Consider the following 17539-nt stretch of genomic DNA (forward strand, 5'->3'; position numbering starts at 1 on the left):
TTTTTCTGATACAGATTTTACAGCTGTTCAGTTTATGAGTTTGTGTTGAAAACAAACCACCTGGCTGCTGAAACTCTTTATACAATACATGAAATCATGCTTCGTGGCAGTAAGACTATATTTTGTCTCACAAAGCTTTATGTGAGAGACATAGTATCTACTCTTCCGATGTCAGAGCTCAAAACCTTGTAATGCATCAAGTGATTTAGGCTTCCTGCCAGAGTTCCTTTTGCCTGTCCACTTTGGCTGTCTGGCATCTGTTCTGAGTGTCGGTATGGATGAAACATTTAGTGATGTCAGCTTCTGTTTTAGAATACAAATTAAGAGATATTTTACTTGACACAAGTCTCTACAAATGCTCTTTTACCTCTTCGCTGTATGCTGTGAAATGTCTAAAATGTGCGTTATTAAACAGAAAACAAGTGTTGACAAAATTTGGAACTTCATCACTTGATTTAATTTTGGGTCTGTTCAACCAAAAATTAAAATTCTGTCATCACTTGATATTTTGACGTGAGAGGCTTATTTCCATTATTTCAAAACATTGATGGTAAATTTAGAAAGAGATTGTTAAAGTATTCCATATGAATTTGAATAAAAGATAACAAAAATTAAATTAAATCTGTTCATCATATAAACAAATCTATGTCTTTAGAAGACTTGGATTAAGCGATTCTATTAATATGGATTTGATCTCTTTATGAACATTTTGAAGTTGAGTAAAGTTTTGGTGGAATGGACTTTCACAGGAGGGATAGAAATCTCTCAGGTTTCATTAAAAATATTTTCAGTAGTCAATGTGATGAACACATTGTTCCAGGGTTTGGAACAATGTGAGAGCAAGTGCTTGATGGCAGAAATGCTATTTAACTGTAGATTTGTAATGTTTTTTTGTTTGTTTTGCATTCTTGAAATTGTGATGTGTTTCTCTACTCTCATAGACTGGGCACAGGCCATTCGTATAGGAGTTCTGGATTGTGCTCATGAGAAGAATTTTGACATCTGTAAGGAATTTGGAATCCACTTCTACCCCACCTTCAGGGTATGTTTGTGCAAATGATTTTATTTATTCTTTCAGAAGATCAAATATATACAGTAAATTCGAAATAGGGTGTGCGATATTGACAAATCATTAGATGCCATTAAAAAGAAATGACACTTTAAAGGTACAGGTTGTAGGACCTGCCACTAGAGGGCGCATTACCAAAACAATAACAATCGTGTGGTTTGATGACGCTAAGAAGGAGCGTGGAATGATTTGATTTTTTGTCTTCTACCCAACCGCTGACGGCCATCAATCAGACGATATGAAAACGATTACCACTTGTTCAACAAATATATACACTTGTGTACATTCAAACACAATAATTGGGCATACATAGCTAACGCAAGTTCAACGATTTGAAAAAAGTAATACAAAGAGAATACAAAGTCAATGCCAAGATGCGATCAGACTGTGGGTCAAATATCTTACAAATCGTTTAAATATGATACTAAAACTGTCATTTATGTTTTGGCAAGTCACCGTCTTAACGAGTGAGTCAATGAGTGATTCATTTAGTTGATCAGTTCAAACAGCTGATTCATTCAGGAATGAAAAAAGATATTGTCTTTATGAATGGGTCATTAAATCATTGATTCACCCAATTTGTTTAAAAATACAGATACATTCAGTAACTGGAGATGCACAACAGTTCAGCTGTAGATTTGTTTGGAACCACTTTTGTTGGCTTTGGAAAAAAAAAAGCATCTAAAAATAAATAAACAAAGCGTTTTTATCATATTCAAACTTAAAATCAGCAGGCTTTTATTTTGGCGGGTTGCCGGCAAGTAAGTATATGCGCTTCCGGATTTAGCGCTGCTGATTAAAGAGTGTCAGTGGATGAATGTCACAGTTTTGTATTGTGCTTTGAAACGGTAGGCATATCAAATAAAAATATAAAACCTTTTGCAAATGTTGCATCTTTGAATTCATGCATTAAATCCATCAGGTCTGTTGCTGTATGTTGTTTATTGAGTTTTTTTATGATGCGATGGCAAGTTAACTTTAAGAAAATGAAAACTCTGCCTTCTGTTCTGTTTTGTTGTGCTCCTTTCTAGCTGCTTTCTAATCTTATCTTTATCTGATCGCGGTAAACCTGAAACCAGAGTAATTATACAATAGACCAATGTATTATTACACCCTTATCATATTTCTTGTTGCCAGAAATGTGTATTTAGGACACTGTAAATATTGACATGTTGTTTTGCTTTGTTAAAGATTTTATTTGGGAATCATTTCTTTTTTCTTTGCCTTTTTTTTTAGTATTTTAAGGCACATGACACCACTAATGATTATGGGAAGACATATCGTGGTAGGTTTAATCATTTTAGCTCTGATTAGAATTTAAATTTGGTCAGTTATTATTGTCGCAGTAATTGTTATTGTTATGGAACTAACTTGAATTTCTGATTTTATTATATTTGTGTACTGAATAGGGGCTGACAGAGAGCTTCAGACAGTGAGGCAGTTGATGGTGAACTTCCTCCAAAACCACACAAAGCAAGACTGGCCTGTGGGCTGCCCTCCCCTTGACCCTGCCAGGTGCTCAAATCTACAATAATACCAACCATTTTTTCTTTACATGCACATTCAATTGCATACTTTTTTATGTTTTAACATGTTCTGTCTCCAGCTTCCAGGGGAAATTAAGGATGTTTGTTTATGGCTTCATGTCTAGACTTAAATGGAATACATCTCCGGTTCTAATTTAGAAACATTGAATTCATCATCTATTGCAGGTCTGAGGACATCCTGTCCTTAATGGGGAAGAAAACGGAGTTCTATACTGCAGTTATAGTTGAGGACAAAGATTCTTTTATAGGAAGAGAGGTAATGGTTGTCAATTTCCTATACATGCAAAAAAAAATAATAATCTGTAAGATGTAAGATACAGTGTAAGATCAGATGTCGTATCTTACTCACCCATATGTCTTTCCAAAGTGATCTGATTGCTATTGTTTTTTTAAGCTGATAAATTTCCAGTTCAGTTAATCTATATATAATTAAAGCAGGCACAAATTCACACATGCAGTTTATAGTATGGCGATTGACACAACGCTCCTTCCCTTATCTCAGGGAACCAAGGTTAGTCAGTAAGCTGAGCAGAGCATTCCCTGTCAAAGGGTCTCTTCAGAGCATTCACTATTGAATGGTCTCTCCCATTGCATTTGATATAAAATGGGGAATGCATCCTATCATGACATGCTATGAGCAGATACAGAGCAACCTGCTCTGCGAGCCCAGACTTGGAGCACTTAAGTTAAGGACAAAATTGAGTCCCAAGCTAACTGACTGAGGACTACAGACATAACCATTTCCATCGCCATGGAGAAATAGGCAAATTAAGCAGACAAGATCCATGCCTGCACGGCAGGGAATTCTAAATTACAGAATCTGGCAAATGTGGACCGTGAAGACCCACTGGCGGCTGCACAAATGTCGGCAATAGAAATTCTGCTGAACCATGCCCAAGAGGAGACCATTACTCTGGTGGATTGGGCCCTTACACCTATAGGGCACTGTAAGACTTCTGAGGTATAAGCCAAGGCTATAGGATTTCCATCTGTCTCAGAAGGGAAAGAGCTGCTTCTGCGCACTTTATCAAATTGTGTGGGGTGAGGGACAGTCCGAATGGAGGGGCTGCATTTTAATAGGCCACTCCCTTGAATGTGAATCTCAAGAACAGTCTGTAACGGGACTATATGGATGTTAAAGTAAGAGTCTATCATATCCACAGACAGAAACCAGTCCTAAGGCGTATTTGCACGAAGATCTGCTTCAGAGTTAACATCTTGAACAACCGTCTCATTAATGAGCGATTCAGATGTCTAGAATAGGTCTGAGCCTGCCATCTTTCTTGGGAATGAGGAAGTAGCAGCCTGACTCGTTACAGTGTTTGTATTTTTGACTGGAGAACAAGCGCATTGTTGTTTAGAACCCAACTTGAAACACCTGGGATGGCTGCACAGGGTTTTCTGGCGACTTGCAGCTGCAGAGCCAAAATGCTTAGGCAGGAAGTGATGCAGCATCTTCAACGTCTTCTGCGCCTCAGAGAAGCACTCTGCAAACCTGTCCACGGTGTGGCCAAATAGTCACTTTGGCGAGACTGGTGAGTCGAGAAAGGACATTTTCTCAGCGTCCCAGATCTCAGTAAGGATAAGCCAGAGGTGGCAATTCAGCACCACCAGGCTGGCCATAGTCTTGCCGATTTCATTGCATGCAGAGCCAATTCAGTCACTCTGTAGAGCACCTTGAAAGCATCATGATCCTGTCCATGCTGCGGAGAGTTTGGCCTGAAACACTTGTAGAAACTCTGTTGAATGCAGAGCCTATCTTGATTGACTGCCCGCTGTGTAAGCTCTGTTTGCCAAGGCCAACATAGTCTACAAGTTTGGAAGGGTGTGCTGCATTAGCTTTCAAACTGAGGGCAGATAGATGGTGGGCACAAGTAGGCAGCGACCATCTCTTCCAGAGTTTGCTGTAGCCACTGTCCTCAGTGCTGTCAACGGTGGTGAGAGCTGCTGAAGAGGAGGAACTTACATTGGCTGAATAGGGGGTGCTACACCTTGGTGTGTTTTTTATGAACTGCAGGCAAGAATGGAGTGGGCCGGTGGCGACGGGTCTGACAGCATCCAAAAGGCCATGGCCGGGCTCTACAGGAGTCAACCACTCTAAACCGAGATTCTCGATTACCTTCGACATCGACAGCAATCTCTTCTTTGGAAGCGCAGGGGCATGCTGGCGCTGAGTCGACATGACTCCACTCAAACATGCTGTCAGAGCCCCGCTGCTCTGCTGTTTCTTTATCTGAGGAAAGAAAGGAAACAGGAAAGTGGAGCAGGGAGGATCACATTCATTGAAGAAGTCAACCCACAAGCATGCTCTCGCATTGAGAGAAAGAAGCCTCAGTGAAAGCAGCACTTGCGGGAATATGCTCTGAAGTTTGCTCTTTTTCAAGCTGGATAGATGCAGGGGAGTCTTCGTTCTCTGCCCAGGACTCTTTGACAGCGTTGAGCAGAGCTGAGCTTCTTTATTCTTTGGCTTCTTGATTGCAGAGTCAGCAACAATATGATCCTGGATGATGAAGGAGAAGATTCTGATGTAATAGTGCTCTGAGCAGACATTTATGTCGGGCTCCGCCCCTTGTGGTGGGCTAAAGCAACATTGGTTTGTGCAGCTACACAAGCATTAACACATCAGAATTCAATAACAGAGTAAACAGCAGTTTTCCACTAGGGGTGTAAGAAAATATCGATAAACGTGATTATCGCGATATTTTGTTTGGCAATACTGTATCGATTCCCAAAAACTGAATATATATATATATATATATATATATATATATATATATATATATATATATATATATATATATATATATATATATATATATATATATATAAAAATTCATAAAAGATTTATGGTAGTTGTTGCATTTTGAGTTTATTTCCTGACCGCTAGATGGCAGTCTTCATCTCTGAACAAATCCTGAATGACAGGAAAAACCAGCATAAGAGCATGACACTAATTTTAGGGTTAATATAGTTCGCTGATAGTAATGGAGAGAGAAAGATTTGTCCCAGTTCATGTTTCGGTGTACGAAGCTGAAGTGTGGCGTCATTTAGGTTTTTGTGCTAACATCCACTGCGGGACTGTGGTGCTGCCTCAGTTCCGCTGCTGGCCACAACTGTGTGAAGAGGCTCGTGTGGGCGACCCCCTCCCGCCTATAGCTGAGCCCCACGCAGGCCTCTTCACATGGGTCATGGCATGTTTTTATACAGTCTATGGTCACGGCAAGCAGCGGAACAGAGGCTGCAGTTTCTCTCATTTTAGGGGTGTTTTATGTAGTTGGTGCGGTGCTCATGTTGTGGTTTTTGATGGCGGGAAAGTTAAGTTTAAGTAATTTTGCTTTTTTTTTTTGCCAATTGAACTCTTTAAGGCTGTTATGTTTTGAGCCCAAACTAACTTGGATATTCATAAATATATGCCCTTTACGTTGCACAAGGCTTAATTTCTAGGGGGAAAAAATTAACAATGAACCATTTAAATTAATTAATCAATTTAACTACGTGACATTATAATATAAAACCTACTAAAATGTTCAGAAAAACATCCCTTTATTGCACAAAATTTCACTTTTTTTAAATTACCGTTTTATGTGTTTTATAATAATTTTACAACTTTTAATGTAAACATTAATACAAATCCATTAAACGACAAAACCATTTGATCTAAAGGTATCAAACCAACTGTAAAATATACAGAATATTTAGTCAGTAGTATAATGCACAAGGCTTAGTTTTTCAGAATATGCCTTTATTGTTTTTATATACAGTAGTGAATGCATATTTTTCAACAGTTTTATATACTGTACCCACTTTAATTAAACTGACACCGTTTGAGATAAAGGTATCAAACCAACTGTAATATATTCATGATATTATTCTTTATAATGCACAAGGCTTGGTTTTTTCAGATTATGTCTATATTGTTTTTATATTGTTTAATTTTTTTAAAGGATCCTGCAAGCGCTTTAATTTAATCCCTTTACTCATACTGCACAAAAATTGGTTCAATAACTTGTTACAGGGACTGATTATTACAAATCCAGATCCCACTGTATTCTGGTTAAAAAAATTATATTTATTTACTTATGCTAAGGTTAGCACATGGTGCTGTTCTTAATGACAGCTTTCCTTACAATATATACTATTCCTAAACAAGAAATATCCCAATATATAGCTTGCTTACAGTATCGCAGTGTATCGCAATATATCATATTGTAACCCTGTATCAGGATACGTATCATATCGCCAGATTCTTGGCAATACACAGCCCTTTTCTGCATTAAACGTAACGGGACTGACGATTCAATTGGGAACTAAACTCTGCTGATTGACAGAGTCTTTGCAACAAGAAGTAAACTCCTGATGAGACATACCTTAATTCAAATATCTATGCCATTTTGTTTTATTGATATTATATGGACTGTTATTTGTCCATTCAATGGTAACTATAGACATTCTGTTGAATTGCTGTACAGGGGAGAAAAAAGGGATGGGGGAGGATGCAAATGTATGAGAAAAAATTATTAATAGCAAGGGACTTCTGTGCACCACTTTCAAATTAGTATGACTTTGTTCTATTGAACACAAAAGAAGAAAAAAAAGGGAGAAATTTTGCAGAATGTCTAGGCTGCTCTTTGCCATAACACAAAAGTAGATAGACACTGTAAAGCTCCAATATATAAGTGTTATATTATAAATGTTATTTAGTATAATTCCTGTAAAGCTTTAATATAGCTTTATGAGAAACATTATTTTTCTATTCAAAGTACAAGGTGAATTTCAATATCTTGTGTAGCTCAAATGGTAGAGGATGCCACAAGTAAATTTCAAGGAAACACACATACTGATAAATGGGTAAATTGTGATGCTATTTTTGCTGTGAGAAGAACGTTTAAACCAGTGGTTCTCACCGAATCTTTAATTTTGTTATATTAAATAAATTATCATTAAAATGGTGAACACATTATAAATTAATATATACGACATTAACATATTTGTTAGTTGTTGTTGTTCATTTATTTTTTTTACACTAAAGTGCAGCTTAAGACAACCTTTGAATATTGTCTTGGGCAAGGGGGGCCTTGGAATGAAAAAGTTGAGAACCACTTGCTTAGACAATCCAATAAACCAAACTTTTGTGACAATAATTTTATGAACAGTAAACTTTTGTGTTCCATGGAAAAAGTTAAATAACATAGGTTTCGAATGACGAGTGGGTGAATAGATGATGATCTAAATGATCCCTTTAGGCATAATTAGTGATGTAGCTAGAATTGTAATGCTCTAATTTAATGTTTTGTGCCCGTTTTAACTAGGTAATTTTGGACCTAATGCCATATGAGGGTTTGGCAGTGAAGAGAACGCTGAGCGCAGACAAACCTCTAATGGAGGAACTAGGGATTACTTCGGTTCCCTCAGTACACCTCTTCCATCCCAACGGCACACACACTATCATGAATGTGTAAGTTAACTGCTGAATTAATTTCGGTCTAACTATCAATCAGTAGCCCTGTTAATGTGCATTTGGTACATTTTTGTTTGTATTAACAGTCAGAAGAGGCTACGCTTTTTCTTCTCCTCCTTCCTAAAGCTCCTCCCTGGAGTACACAGGAAACAGTCCACCTCGTCCCTGCTGCGTCCTCAGCCTGGGAAGAATGGACAGGGAACACAGGTGGAGTGGAAAGTGTTTGAAAAGTGAGTTTTATTTATATATACACTTCTGTTCAAAAGTTTGGAGTCAGCAAAGACAGATTAAAATGAAAAGTTCCTATTAATCAAAGAACCTTGAAATAAAACTATCACAGTTTCCAGAAAAATATTAACCAGCTCTACAGTTTTCAACATTGATAATAATAATAAATGCTTCTTGAGCACCAAATCAGCATATTAGAATGATTTATGAAGGATCATGTGACACTGAGTAACTTTGCTATGCACCACAGGAATAAATGACATTTCAGAATACATTAAAATAGGAAATTGTAATTGAATTGTAAAAGTATTTCACAGTATTGCTGTTTTTACTGTTTTTTTTTATTAATACAATGCAGACTTAGTGAGCTCAAGAGACTTAAAAAACATCTTTAAAATCTTACCAACTCCAGGCTTTTGAACAGTAGTGTAAATTTCCTGTAAAATGTGAAGTAGTCCAATTGTCTTTTGCTTTCGCTGTAAATTTAACTTTTAAGATGAGGTAACCAGCATTAATGTTTCTTCAGGTCTAAGGTTTACATGGCAGATCTGGAATCTGGCTTACATTATCTACTGAGGGTTGAACTAGCCACCCACAAGACCTTAGAAGGAGAAGAACTAAAAACGTTCAAGGACTTTGTAACAGTTGTCGCCAAGGTAGTGTTGTAACACAACCACAACTTTTTCTTTGCTCTTGAGCTAGAATTGTTTTCATTAGTGTTGAAATTTCCAGGGTTGAATCTTACTTGGTCTCTTCGACTGTAGCTATTTCCAGGTCGCCAGTCTGTGGTGAAACTTCTTGAGACGTTGCTGGAATGGCTCGTCAGTTTACCTTTGGAGAACATCCCCTACAATGCTATCCTGGACTTAGTTAACAACAAGATGAGGGTAAGACCGTCGCCCACTAAACAACTTATTCATTGTCAAAACACTGATGCCCCTGCTATTAAAAGCACCGTGCATCTCAGTGTCTTTGCCTGATGACATTGAAGTTTTTAGTCATTTTCCATGCACGCGACAGATGCGTAAATCAGTATGTTGGTGGTTTCAAAGGACGCTGTTTCCATTATCCTCAGATCTCAGGACTGTACCTGAGTGAGCAAGTGCAGTGGGTTGGATGCCAGGGTAGTAGTGTGGCACTAAGAGGATATCCCTGCTCCCTCTGGACTCTGTTTCACGTTCTGACTGTGCAAGCTGCCAACAGACCTGATGCTTTAGCCAACACTGGTATGAGCAGGGAAATCCCTTTCTCTTAATCAACCTGAAACATGTCTTGAGATGATCTCAGCAGTTGATATTGTAATTGTAGATTCGAAAATTGAGACTAAAAATTCATTATAAATAATTCTGTAATGTAATATGTTTGGTCTGTAGCAAGCAGAGCATTCATTTGGTAGGGGGTTTCTATTAGTTCCTGTTTTTCATTGCTACAATTAATTTAAACCCACCTTCTTCCTCTCAGGGTTTGAGGAAGATCCCTTGGCAGTGCTTCAAACCATGCGTCACTACATTGGGACCTTCTTTGGTTGCCAGGAGTGTGGGAAGCATTTTGAGGAAATGGCTCAGGAATCTCTGAACCAGGTCAAGACCGTTGATGAGGCTGTGCTGTGGCTGTGGAGAAAACACAACCAGGTTAATGCCAGACTGGCAGGTAAGAAAAATGAATGCACAAATATACGTTTTTTTTCAACATCGCTAATAATAAGCACCAAATCAGCATATTAGAATGATTTCTGAAGTATCATTCTGGAGTAATGTCTGCTGATAAATTCAGCTTTGCCATCACAGCAATAAATTATAATGTAAAATATATTCAAATAGAAAACAGATATTTTAAATCGTAATAATATTTCACAATATTCATGATTTTACTGTATTTTTTTATCAAATAAATGCAGCCTTTATGAGCATAAGGGACTTTTCAAAATATACAAAATATATTAAGTATTTCTATACAATATAAAACATAAATAAATAAAAAAATACCAACCTCAAACTTTTTGACTAGAGTATGATGCAGGAAGAAAGAAAGGAAAACTGGCAGGTAAGAAGGAATGTGGAGAATAGATAGGTGGCAAGAAAGGAATGAAACAGACAGGACAGGAAGGAAGATGAGAAGAAAGAAAGAAAGAAAGAAAGAACTATGATATTTTCATGTCCAAGCTATAAATAAAGTCCTCATATGCATGCTAGCAGATGTTACCCTCATTGCTGATTGCACTCTTATATGCAGGTTCAATGAGCGAGGACCCCATGTTTCCTAAGACGCAGTGGCCGACTCCTGATCTCTGTCCCACATGCCATGAGGAGCAAGAAGGCCTTCATGTCTGGAACGAACAGATGGTGCTCGCTTTCATTAAACAACACTACAGTGCTTTAAACATTTCCCCCAAATACTCCAGCAACAGCCAACCAGAGCCAGGCCCTCCTGCTCCCGACAGACCCAAAGCCATAACCAAACCAATCAGCAACAGTCACCTCAACCAGAACCTAAAGCCATCTCCTGACGTTCCAAAACCTCAGAAGAGGACTGACATCAGCGGTGCGGGAGAGAAGCACATGGCTGTCCAGATAGAAGCTAGACCAGGGATGGGATTCTCAAGCCTGGACATGAGTCTCTGTGTACTGCTCTACGCCTTCTCCTGTGTCTTCCTCATGTTCATGTTTTTCTTCTTCCGCTTCCGCTCAAAGAGAAGGAAAGCCAGAAACTACCGGCCTTACGTATAGCAGCAGAATGCTGAGATGGAAAACTGTGGATAAGGTGAATGTAATGTATGAAGCCCCTGCCAAGTGTTGAAGGAGACTTTTTTTTATTTATTTATTTGATCACTTTTATTCGTTTCAGTTTTTGTTGTTGTTGAAATTTTTGTGAAGTGCTTTATAATGAAGAACTTGTCTAATGACGGATGAAAGTCCACTCGTGTATAGGACATAGTTGTGTGAACAAGCACCTGTTAACGAGTATTTCTCAACCCTAAACAAACAGAAGGATGATTTAACTGGAGAAACGATTTTATTATAGTAAAAGTAACAACCTTGGTCAACATATATTTTTATGAATATTCCACATTATTTATAGAGATTTTTATTGAAATAATATATCCCAAGTTTCTCACAGGGTATATATCACTCTCTATGAAAGTCACACTTTCCCCATATTTCTTTATGATGGTCCAAAAAACACTTGGGAATATGATTTATTCTGTCACTCAAGGTTGCTAGCGCAGAAGCCAGTGACAAGTAATACACTGCCTGTCAATGACCAGATCTGGAAAAACCCTTGGTTTTGTTAATCTCATGGTCCATTTGAAATATACTGTATGACCCTTTTTTATTTTTATTAAAAAAAATTTAGACCGCAAGTAAAGTCACAAAAAAAGCTACTGTGGTACATAAAGTTAATTTTAAGCATAAATTCTATTTTTTAACCTTTTCAATCCTGTTGAAATGCTTCATAATTGGTTGCATTGGTGCAACTCAGCAGTAAAAGATTTATAATGGCTACAATAATAAAAATGTGTCAGATTTTAAGATTTTTTGGTACTTTGTTATACAGAGCACACTTAGTGAGTAAACATTTATTCATAATCTTTTTTTTTTCTCTCTTTAGATTATAGAGAGTCTTTTGAACTGGAACTTGTTTCAATAATTATTTAATAATTTTACTATACTGTAATTGTACTCAGAGGATTCCTGATCACAGACCATTTATTGTTCAGCATCTATATTACTGCAGCAGTATTTTGATTTAAAGTTTCGAAATCAAAATGTGCGTGATTTGTAATGTGTTCAGCTTGTGATTATTATTTTATGGAGCATTGCTAATGTGGACCTGAAGGCTAAATATTTATAAAGTGTTCTTAATAAAATACATCTTCTGTATTGTGACAGAATGTGAACATAATTGTAGCCTTCAAATCTGCTCCAAAAGAACGGCTGTATATTTCATTCACTTTTAATAATTATTACCAGTGATTTAAGAATTATATTTTTATGTAAAGATGATTTTGGGGGGTAAATCTTTCTGTATATATGTAGTTCGTCCCTTCAGGGAAGTTATTGCATTTTGTATAAAGAACATTAAGTTGTCTTTTAAATAAAAATGTATAATTCCCATCCATTTTTAGTTCATAACTACCAACAATGCAGATACATACACGTTTGATTATTTTTATTCATCAATATTTTCTATAGCACCATTATAATAAACTGTTAATATAAGTTTCATTATGAGATCGGTTTTCTGAAGAGCGGTTCTTAAATGATTGTTTATCAGGAGAACAGTTGGATGTACCATCCTGAGAACACGGTGTAACTGCAACTTCAAATCTAAGCACATTGGGAGGTCATTTAAGTTTTATGTTGCTTGTAAGTCTGTGTCTGCCCTCTAGTAGGCAGTATGCACTATCCCGTTCCCCACCAGCTCAGACTGCAGTCTGTTCTCCCCACGGACAACACACATGTGACCATACTAACGCTGTCTATTACTAGAGCTCCAGCTGTCAACTTAACAGATGTCTGCACAGGCACTCTTGTTTCCAAATGTAAAATAACTTGCGATGTTCATCTCTTCAGACTGGAAGCAGACATTTTCCTCAATGACTCTGTGCATTTTGCACTGGAAACAAAGTTTGAGGGCAGTTTCTTCAAGAGACCATTTAAGGTGTCACATGTAGTTTTTTTTCAAAGCTTTTAAAGAGACCAGACAGACAGCGGGAAGCTGCTACACTTTATTGATTGATTATAATTTTTTTGCCGTTGATATTAGAAGACTGGAACACGGCAGTTTATCTCTAATAGCGCTGACTCACGCCGTAGCCTGTTGGCATCTCAGCATTAAAAGCCAGCGAGTCAGAGACTGGAGCATAGCGCCTTCTTCCCCACATTGCTGAGAGACGCTGCTTTACTGCCCCACTGCTCTGTACTCAACTCTTACTTGCACACTACAGTCTCTCAGTCATCCGTCTAATACTTGCCACTTTAAAATGCTTCTCTGTTTGTTTGATGTACTTATCTGACATTCAGGGCAGCTTTGAGGCTGAGTCTCTCTCTTTTCTTTCATTTATCATTTGAGTATCTGTCTGATGCCGTGTTGGCACATCTGATTGGGTATGCAGACTCTGTACTGAGCATGCCAGCCTGTGACAGGGACTGCAATGCAGAGCTGCTCTCCTGGCACACACCATTTGTCTGCCCTTAATGTAAATAATCCTGAGCACGGAGCTGATCATGGCAGAGATGGCTTCTGATGGATTATCTGTCTGCACACGTTCGTTGGTGCATGCAGGGTGCACACTCCCGTTCTTGTCTTTTCTTCATGTGGTGATGCTCAAATAAAAGTGAGCCATTGCACTCTCTCTCTCTTTCTGTCTTGCCTGTCTTTTGTCTCCATCGCACATGAACACGTTTACTCTCTGCAGGGCAGTTATCCGCATCAGGCTCTCTCTCTTTCTCTGTTTCTCTTGCTCGATCTCTCTCTCTCTCTCTCTCTCTCTCTCTCTCTCTCTCTCTCATTCTGTGTCCTTAAATGACTTTCCTTCAGTCTCACTCCCTCCCCCTCTCTCCCTAGTCTCTGTGTCTGTGCCTATAGCCTCTCTCCCCCTTTCTGTGACATACAGTAGATGGTGCATCGATTGCACATAGACGCTTGCTTTCCCTCTCGCTGGCTCAGTTCTGTGTGGGGAGGAAGAGGACGGATTGAGACGTATCTCTCTGCTTCTCAAGCTACCTTTCCTCATGCTGAGCTGCTGTGAGGAGCCTGTCTACATTCTCTCTCTCATCTCGGAAGATTCTGCTATAGAGGTCAGGTAGTGGTGGGGTGGAGAGGGAGGGTAGGTGGGTGGGTTTGTCGGTCACTTTTCAGTTTCTTTTGAATACTCCAGGCAAGCTTATGCTGAGTTGCCAAACATGCAGACTCCAGTAATGTTGGGGTGAAGAGAGCTGTTTACCAAGGGAGTTGCTGTGCAACATTTCTGTCGCATTTTTCTGCTGTGTCTGCACCAGATAAACATTGTGTGACTTTTGAATCTAGTCATTTTCTGTTTGTTACCTCATCAAGCTGGTCCACCTTCATTTTGACTTTCTGCTGTCTTAGATGTCTGGTGAGAACGTCCTGTCTTCTCCAGAGATCTGAAACGGGCATTATGTCTCAGCTCTTGCACATGGAGATTCCAAACTTCGGCAGCACTGTTCTGGACAGCCTGAATGAACAGCGGCTGCTGGGCCAACACTGCGATGTGGCCATCATGGTCAACGGACAGGCCTTCAAGGCCCACCGTGCTGTTTTGGCGGCCAGCAGTCTCTACTTCCGTGATCTTTTCAGCGGTAGTGCCCAGACGCTTTTTGAGCTGCCCTCGTCTGTGGCCCCATCCTGCTTCCAGCAGATTCTCTCATTCTGCTACACAGGCCGGATGACGGTGAGTGCCAGCGATCAGCTGATGGTCATGTACACCGCAGGCTACCTTCAGATCCAGAACATCGTAGAGCGAGGAATGGACCTCATGTTCAAGGCCAGCGCTCCATACTGCGACTCGCAGACATCTGCCACAGACGATCCCCCGAGCCCAAACAACAACAACTCCTCCTTGTTGCTAGGCGACCAGCCCACAACTGTCTGCAAGATCAAGGAAGAGAAGCTGGAGGCCCTGGTGTGTGGTCAGAATGGGGAGCTAAAGCATTCTGATGAGGACAGGAGACCTAGGGGCAGATCTTTAAGGAATGGCACTCTTTTCTACACAAGTGGAGGCGTAAACGGGGTCATACCTGTGATGCATGCTTACGAGCTCTCGACCCGAGATCATGCCAGTCCCGGTGCCTCTAGCCTCCCGACCACAGACAGTCCAACTTCACACCAAAACGAGGAGGAGGATTTTGAAGACGACTCATACGAGAGCCTGACAAATGGAAAAATCTTTGGGGGCTCGTCCGGGATCTTTGGCAGTAAATGTCTTTTTAATGGACTTCTCTTTTGCTTCATTGCAGCTCAAAACATTACGGATTCATCCCTTTGAGTCTGATCTGTTTTATTTTTTTTCCCAGTGAAAGAGAAGATGGAGGTGTCCTCCCTGCCTCTGTCCTTGGAAAACCGTTTCTGTGTGCTGTTAGGAGGAGACCGAGAGGCTCTGCCTGCCGGACTCATCAGCCAGATCGGCTACCGTTGCCACCCTGCTCTCTACACAGAGGGCGACCCTGGAGAGAGACTGGAGCTAATTGCAGGTGAGGCCTGAATAATAGCAGCCTGTCTGAAGCTCCTTGTCCATCTGAATTATTTATCAGTTCAGACCGAGTCATTTGAGTCACTGATTTCAAGCTAAGATCTCCTTGTTTCTCTGTTTGTGCTGTGTAAGGATCTGGTGTCTTCATGACTCGTGGGCAGCTAATGAACTGTCACCTCTGCGCTGGGGTCAAACACAAAGTCCTGCTGAGACGCCTCCTAGCTGCTTTTTTTGACAGGTCTAAAACATTACAGATTTGTAACATGCATGCATGTGTTTCTGTAGAAAGTCTGAAATACGAAGAGCTCAGTTCTACAGTAAAAGTAGCCAAGCAGAGGTGGAGTCAGTGTTTTAACATTCAAATGTTTCAGTATATTGTGTTTGATAACTAGAAGGACTGCATGGTGTTTTGGAAAAATATTGTGTGTGTGCCCTCTAGTGGTTGACTATGGTGTTTTAATCTACAGGAACACTCTGGCTGACAGCTGTGGGACTGGAATACGTTCCTCCAACTGTGATCCGAATCGCAAACCACTGGACAGTCGCATACTCAACACAGTGAAACGTGAGTGACCCTTTGCTATGCTGTTACAAAAAGCAAAATGTATTCTTATTTATGTTCCTGGTCTTAGTGTGCATGATTCCTTTGTTTACTTTTTTTCTAAAGTTTGGTTTCATTTGGAAATATGTTACAATATGGGAATGAAATAGGTTAAATGTTGACTTGAAGCATTAATATTCCTTTTTTCTCTCTCTCTGTTTATCATTAGTCTACTGTCAGAACTTTGCCCCTAACTTCAAAGAAAGTGAGATGAACGTGATTGCTGCTGACATGTGCACCAATGCCCGGAGAGTTCGAAAGCGCTGGCTCCCCAAGATCAAGTCCATGCTTCCAGAGGCAATCGAGGTGTACAGGGGGACTGCAGTCCTGAGCCACGTGGAAGGAGCTACCCAGCCAGGCAGTGGCTTTCCTTTTGAGTCAGAGTTCAAACACCTGGCAGCGTCAAATCTGACTCTGGAGCAACACCTCTATGGAGAATGCAGAGAGACACTGAGGAATGGCTCTCACTTCAGTATGGAAGAGAGGTCCCAAAAAGGTGAAGAAGTCAAGACTGAGCCAAGCCGAGCCAAAGAGTCAGACAACATGCAGGAAGTTGAAAAGCTTCCGGAAAGTCCCGAGAGGGCGGCCGGTGTGCTTGCCCTCAACCATGCTAGCAAGAAAGGGGAAAAAGAGCCTGCAAATAGCAGCCCCAGTTCACAGAGAGAGGAACAGAACAGACAGAGACCACTAGAAGACAATCAGTGATTTCCTCCATTTATCATTTCATACTATTAAAAACTGGTCTGCAGCTTATCACACCAAAAAGGATTAATATCTCTAAAGGCATATCTTCCATGCCACCAAACATCACATTAAAGCTGCATGATCATGGGAACTGAACATATACAATATTTTCCAGGATAGACTGAAAAATGTCTGCGTTAAATTCAGTTGTGATTACAAGTTTACCTACCCCTTACAGAATCTACAAAAATATATATAAATATAAATATATATATATATATATAAATTATATATAAATCTAATTAAATATGAACGGATCATAATCTCATTTTAGTTAATTACCTTATTTGAGCTATTTGCTATTAGCTATTTGAGAGATTTTATTTATTTAGTCCACGAGACAAAATAATTGCATTTATACAATTGATCATTTTCAAAAGTTGACATACCCATGGATTTTAATATCATATAATGCCTCCTCAAGCCTCAGTGATTGTAGGCTTTTTGTGATAGTTGTACATGAGTTTCTAGTTTGTCCTGAGTAGTGAATCTGTTTTTGACAAAGCCTCCAGGTCCTGGAAGTTATTTGGCTTCCCTGCATGATCTGCACATTTGAGTTCTTCCCTACAGTGGCTATATAATGCTGATGTCCAGTTTTGCTGCTCTGGATAATTGAGGGACTCGTACAAAACTATGATGCTTGAGGAAACTCACAATATTAAAGGGATACTCCACCCCA

At 39.5% G+C, this 17539-nt stretch overlaps 2 protein-coding genes across 2 annotated transcripts in view; both read left to right on the forward strand.

Moving 5' to 3' along the window:
* LOC127988663 (sulfhydryl oxidase 2-like) overlaps positions 1–12417 on the forward strand; it is a 28293-nt gene extending 15876 nt beyond the window's left edge. The window contains exons 2-12 of the mRNA XM_052591375.1: positions 942–1042; positions 2306–2354; positions 2479–2584; positions 2782–2872; positions 7926–8071; positions 8161–8304; positions 8829–8958; positions 9067–9189; positions 9378–9528; positions 9764–9952; positions 10535–12417. Coding sequence (XP_052447335.1) covers positions 942–1042; positions 2306–2354; positions 2479–2584; positions 2782–2872; positions 7926–8071; positions 8161–8304; positions 8829–8958; positions 9067–9189; positions 9378–9528; positions 9764–9952; positions 10535–11028 — 1724 coding nt within the window. The 3' untranslated portion in view covers positions 11029–12417. The remainder of the gene's footprint in view (positions 1–941; positions 1043–2305; positions 2355–2478; positions 2585–2781; positions 2873–7925; positions 8072–8160; positions 8305–8828; positions 8959–9066; positions 9190–9377; positions 9529–9763; positions 9953–10534) is intronic.
* Positions 12418–12533: 116 nt separating this feature from the next.
* LOC127988695 (nucleus accumbens-associated protein 2-like) lies at positions 12534–17527 on the forward strand. The gene is made up of 6 exons (XM_052591376.1): positions 12534–14103; positions 14396–15240; positions 15340–15516; positions 15648–15753; positions 15983–16080; positions 16286–17527. The coding sequence occupies exons 2-6, from the start codon at positions 14445–14447 to the stop codon at positions 16819–16821; spliced, it is 1713 nt and encodes a 570-aa protein (XP_052447336.1). The 5' UTR covers positions 12534–14103; positions 14396–14444; the 3' UTR covers positions 16822–17527.
* The last annotated feature ends 12 nt before the right edge of the window (positions 17528–17539 follow it).

This window comes from Carassius gibelio, chromosome A5 (assembly GCF_023724105.1).
Source record: "Carassius gibelio isolate Cgi1373 ecotype wild population from Czech Republic chromosome A5, carGib1.2-hapl.c, whole genome shotgun sequence".
In the NCBI taxonomy this organism is placed as follows: domain Eukaryota; kingdom Metazoa; phylum Chordata; class Actinopteri; order Cypriniformes; family Cyprinidae; genus Carassius; species Carassius gibelio.